At 39.4% G+C, this 6,000-nt stretch overlaps 1 protein-coding gene across 1 annotated transcript in view; it reads left to right on the plus strand.

Annotated features, from left to right (window-relative positions):
- Window positions 1–3,966, plus strand: part of LOC101849417 (dihydropyrimidinase) — a 29,716-nt gene extending 25,750 nt beyond the window's left edge. The window contains exons 13-15 of the mRNA XM_005110597.3: window positions 900–986; window positions 1,916–2,105; window positions 3,554–3,966. Of these exons, the coding sequence (XP_005110654.1) occupies window positions 900–986; window positions 1,916–2,105; window positions 3,554–3,639 (363 nt within the window). The 3' untranslated portion in view covers window positions 3,640–3,966. The remainder of the gene's footprint in view (window positions 1–899; window positions 987–1,915; window positions 2,106–3,553) is intronic.
- The last annotated feature ends 2,034 nt before the right edge of the window (window positions 3,967–6,000 follow it).

The raw sequence follows: 6,000 nt of genomic DNA on the forward strand, positions 1-6,000 counted from the left end.
CTTCTTCTTCTTCTTAGTATACTTTTTGGTTTTCTTCTTCTTCTTCTTCTTCTTCTTCTTCTTCTTCTTCTTCTTGTATATTATTATTATTATTATTATAGATGGAAGAGTATATGGTTTCCTTTTGTTCATGTGATGGGTATTGACTCTAAAATCACCTTAGTTTTTTTCTTGTCACACCATGCCCATTCAGTGGCCTTGCTTTTGATGGAAAAAAATACCCAACAAATTTATCTTGGGTAGAAGGCAAAATATTTGTGTTTAAAGAAGGTAGGGGTTGCCTGGTGCCAGAGGTAAAATAATAAGTGAAAAAAAAATGGCTTCAAAGTTTGGTAACTTTCCAAGCTTTAGTCCTTGGAAAGGGCAAATTTACATATTTTGTTCATTTGATCCTTTTTGTTAAATAGTAAAATCCACACAGGAATGTGTTTTTAAATGAACATAAAAGTTGTGGAGCTCAGAACAACCAAAAAATTGATAAAAATTGCCCATCAGGTGAAAAAATGTCAGTCTTTTCGATTTCATTACTTTGACGAGTACCTGATTTCTTGATATTGCCGCACATTTACTTTTTTACCGTACAGTGAAGATTTGTTCTTGCTCTTCTCGCCAGGTCAGTGGGTGGTTGGCGGGTGCTCCTGTGTGGTTTTTTCCTTCTTTCCTATTACACGTCTACCATCTTTATCTCACCTCCTTCTTTAAGTTCTTTTTTGTGTTTGTTACTCTCCTGTAACACCTCTATAATCTTCGGCACTTTTGTATGTCTTTAATGTATTGCAAGTGCCGTAAAACACTTACTAAAATTTAAAAACTGTGACACCTCTAATCTTTGGCACTTATATGTCCTTAATGCGTTGCAAGTGCCGTAAAACACTTACTAAAACTAAAAACATCGCCAGGTCAAGGCCACGGAAGGTCACGGAAAGTTTGTGCCCACCCCACCCAATGCTCAGTTTGTCTACGGCCGTCTGCCCATGAGGAACAAGGTGAGTCGTCTTTTTTGCATTGCACACCTGTGTAGATGGTGTTTGGTCGCTTTTAAGGACAATTGGGCTAACCCAGGTTTCGGGGGTTTCCAGAGGTCCTGCTTCTTTCCCTTGTTGTCCAGACCGAAGGGCTAGAACCCAAATGGCCGCTGGATCGGAAAAGTAAAGTAAAGTAAAGTTCCCTTGTTGTTTCCATCAATCTGTCCTGTTTTTTCAAGCCGTAAATGACTTTTATTGTCTCAATGTGCTCCTCTTTCCTCAAACAAACAAATGCTCTCCCCCTGCCCCTCTATTGTAAATTCCAGGCGATTGTGCTGTTTATTTCCCTCTTTTGTTTAGATCAGTGTCTACGGTGTAGCTGTTAGGAGCTTTGCCGTAGCACTCCAAAGACCTTATAAAATCAATTTCTGTATGGGTAGAATTTTTATCAGATATCTCGTATCTTTCTGACGGGATGTTGTATCCCTCTTAAGCCACATTGGCTCTGACAGGCAGGGTTTAAGCGTGCTTCCTAAATTATCTAAACTGCGTTGATGGAGGGTGTTAAAAACTCCAACGGTAAAAAAATATTTCAGTTATTTAGTTTTGTCTTTCCTTTTACCTTAGGGTTCCCTTTACCTTATTGGAAATTTCTGTTACCATGCTCTTTCTTTCCTTCCGTTGTCTCTGTATGTCTTTGTTTTTTGTTTGGGTGGTTGGCGGGTGCTCTGGTGTGGTTTGCTCCTTCTTTCCTATCAAACATCTATCGACGTTGTCTCTCCTCCTTCTTTTGTGTGTATGTTACTCTCTTGTAACACATCTATTCTTCGGCACGTATATGACCTTTTGTTTTGCAAGTGCCATAAGACTCTTACTAAAACAAAAACTTTGTCTTTCGTGCACACCACACGATTAATGTATCTATGTGTTTTTTTGTTAACCCCCTCTAGGTGGCATCGCCGGTCAAAGTGGAGCGGGACCCGTACACCGGCCCGATCATTGACCTATCGGAAGGGGCCGGCACCCCCGACCGCCGTGCGGAGAACCCGATCTTCCACAGCGACCCGGGCCCGGAGTTCCTCAGCCGACCCACGCGAGGCGGCGTGCGCAACATGCAGGATTCTTCCTTTTCTCTCAGTGGTCAGTTGCCCTGTAGTTGTTTTCTGTGGTCAGTTGTCATGTGGTCATTGTGTGGTCAATTGTCTTAGAGTCTCTCTACCCACCAGGGCGGTGCCACTGACTGAAGTGTGTTTAGGCCATTCCCAAAGTGGGGGGGGGGGACATTTTTCGTTCTAGTGCACAGTAGAATTGTAAATGGGCTGATCTAACAATATCATGCTCATAACTGTGCCTAAACTACAACAGGGAACTGCTGCTTTTTCATTCCTGATCCTTACTATCATCAATTTCCTCTACTTCTTTTGTATGTTTGTCACACTCTTGTGACCCGCTATTTCCTTGGAAGTCGAAACAGACTTTGTGCTGTTGAAGCTAGAGAGGTGAGCAGAGTAAGTCTGACTCCCTGTAAAGACTTCTCTGTTGACATCCACCTCTTGGCGCTCATATGACTTTATGCAGTTGCGAGCGCCGTAAAACCTCTACTATAAAAAGAAAATGTCCTGCTCCGAGGGTGGTTGGCGGGTGTTCTGGTGTGGTTTGCTTCTTCTTTCCTATCAAACATCTCTCGTCTTTATCTCCCTTCCTACTTTTTTGTGTTTGTTACTCTCTTGTAACACCTGTAATCTTCAGCACTTTTATGACCTTATTGTGTTACAAGTGCCATAAAAACTTACTAAAACTAACCTCTCCTCCTCCTTTTTTGTGTTTCTTACTCTCTTGTAACGCCTCTAATCTTTAGCATTTACCCCCCCCCCCCACCCAGGGCAGTGGTACAGACTGAAGTGTCTTTAGGCCTTTCCAAAGGGGGGATATTAACATGTTCTTATGCACAGTAGAATTTTAAATGGGCTGATTTATCAATGTCATGCTCATTCTCTACTTTTACAACATAGAGGGAATTGCTGCTTTTTCTTTCCCCATCCTTACTGTCGTCATTTTACCTCTACTTCTTTTGTATGTTTGTCACTCTCTTGTGAACTGCTATTTCCGGGGGGTGCCTTGATAGTTGGGGCAGACTTTGTGTTGTGGAGGCTAGACAGGTGAGCAGAGTAAGCCTGATTCCTGGTTTGGACTTCTCTGTTGACTCCACCCCTTGGGGCTCATATGACCTTATGCAGTTGCGAGCACCGTGAAACCTTACTGAAACAACTTTAGTATTTATCTTTCCTAATTTTGTGGGTGGTTGGCTGGTGCTCTGGTGTGGTTTTCTCCTTTCCTATGTCCTACTTTTTTGTGTATGTTACTCTCTTTTGACACATCTATTCTTCGGCACTTATATGACCTTATTGTGTTGCAAGGGCCGTAAAACACTTACTGAAACTAAAAACTCTCCTCCACCTTTTTGTGTTCGTTACTCTCTTGTAACGCCTCTAATCTTTAGCACTTATCTGACCTAATTCTGTTTCAAGTACCTACCGTAAAACTCTTAACTAAAAACATATACCATTTTTGCTTTCTTTTTTTCATAGGTGCTCAGTTTGACGACAAAAAGAACAAGAAGTCGGCCACAAAAGTGTCGAACCCACCTGGGGGAAAGTCCACCGGTCTGTGGTAAACTTCCCTGGACACCGGTCAGCCCATCTGACAGTACACACACACGGTCCACGCCTGCCTGGAAACTGGTGGCCCATCTGGTACGGTAGTGCTGCGGTCATACCGCAGAGGGCTTCCTCAGGAAGGGACTTTATTTTTAAAAAATCAAATGTATGCAAACTTTAAATTTGAAATAGTCATGTGTTACAACGGGGTAGAATCAGGCAATCGTCAATTTTTGGGCATCTAGAGTTATTATTATCATCTTAAAGATTGTTCATTTGACCATCTTTTGATGAAAAAAATACACACAGATCTTGAATAGAAGTTGAGATTTTTGCGATTGAAGGAAGTAAGGTCGCATGGTTTCAGTGGTGAAATTAGCAAGAAAATGGCTGCCAAAGTTTGGTATCTCCAATTGCTAAAGAGTCTTTGAAAACTGAAAAATAAACGTATTTTGTGCCTTTAATCAATGCTTTTCAGTAAAATTCACATGGAAATGTGTTTTTATATGGACGTAAAAGAGGTTAAGCCAAAAAACAGAAATTAAAAAAGAAATTGTCAAACTGGATGGAAAATGCTGATATCTTTGATTTCATTATTTTGACGAGCGCCTGATTTCACCGCGATGCCTCACATAATTTTTCGAGATCAGTCAAAACCATCTTGTCTGAAATTTTTTTTGTGTGAGCTAACCTCTTTTTTAAGGTGGAAATTAGAACAGAAACGTAGTAGTACTATAAGGTGACATAAATGACGTGGTATGCAGTAGAGTTTAGGGTAAAGCAAATTTTTTTTTTCTCTGACCGTGTGCTGTTGTGGATTTTAAAAAACTCTTTAACCATGTCTTGACGGTGGTAGCTTCCGGTAGTCGAGGTCCATAACCATGGCTGGACGGTACCTCCGTCGGATGCGAAGTTATTATTGTATTATGGTACGGGCTGAATAAAAAAAAGTACAAGCTAACAAGCCTTTAGTTTGACCCATAAGTCAAAGATAAATGAATTCTAAGTCTGGGTAATGCATGATTGATCAGTTTGACATGAAACAAGCAGTTTTAAAAACATAATATGTCGGGTCGCATTTCCACAAACGCGAGAGAATTACGCGGAAAAGTGATTTTAAATTGTATGGTTAAAGAGTTAAGGTCTGTAATGCTCATAGGTTCTGGTTTTTCTGTAGGACAGTCAGTGTCCTGTCATATGATCTGAGCGGGTGGCTGGTAGGTGCTCTTGTGTTGTCTATTCTATTCCTTCCATTTATTTCCGTTGTTACTACTGAGTATTTTCTGGAATGTAGTGACATCTGTCGGGAATAAATTGCTAAGTGTATAGAGAGCCTTCTTTCTGGTATTGATTATCACTATATCATACAAATGCAATCGATTATTACTATTATTGTTATTATTATTATTATTATTATTACTGTTATTATTGTGATAATGATGATGATTATAAAAACAATGATAATTTAAAAAAAATTATTATCATTATTATCGTTATTATTATTATAGTCTGTAACCCTAATTTTAGCCTGGCGAAATGAGGATATAATCTGTTACACAACAACAAAAAAAGACACCGTCGTACCGGCTTATTCTTGTGTACAACCCAGTAAGTGTCTGACACTGCCAGCTGTCAGCAAAAACTCCCTTCTCTCAACCGTTCTTCAATTTATCGTATATATAATATCAAGCTTATTCATGTCAGTCAGTGGACGTGAGATTAAATACGTATAACGTTTGTTCTTTTCTCTTTACGTTATTTTTAGAAAAGGAAATGGTTTACATAGATGTAATATATATAAATTTTAGATTTGAATTCTCACCTTATCAAATTTTACAATCGAGTAAGGAAACAATTTATACATTTCTTTTTGTGAGTTTGTTGTTTCAGTGTTGTTGCACATGAAAAAGTATTTTTCTTTTGAAATCTATATTGAATATTTTACCGTCGCTCAAACTGCTAAACTTTTTCTTTTTTCAAAGGGATGCTACCCCCTCGTAAATAACATCATTTATCTATTTGATTTTGTGAAAAAGATTGTTTTGTTAATAAAGGCTGGGTTTGTTTTTTTTAATTGAGGAGACATGATGAATGCTCTATGGCTTGTGACCCTGAGGTTAACTCCTCATCTCTGAGGGGGGGGTGAACCCACTATGCCGGGCCCTTTTTTTTTGGGTACTAAATCTAAAAATGACAAAAACGTCACCGAGTGGGTCATTATATCAGATCAAGTTAACCTATTTTGATAGTTCTTCGTCTAATGAATGAAATCTGGATAAAAGAGACCTGTTTTCGGCAACTGCCGAAAAGTAAATTTGATGTAGAAGTCGTGGTAAAAGAGTTTACCAGAGCTGATGCTAACGGCACAGTGGTTTTGA

This window comes from Aplysia californica, unplaced genomic scaffold (genome assembly GCF_000002075.1).
Source record: "Aplysia californica isolate F4 #8 unplaced genomic scaffold, AplCal3.0 scaffold00914, whole genome shotgun sequence".
NCBI lineage: Eukaryota > Metazoa > Mollusca > Gastropoda > Aplysiida > Aplysiidae > Aplysia > Aplysia californica.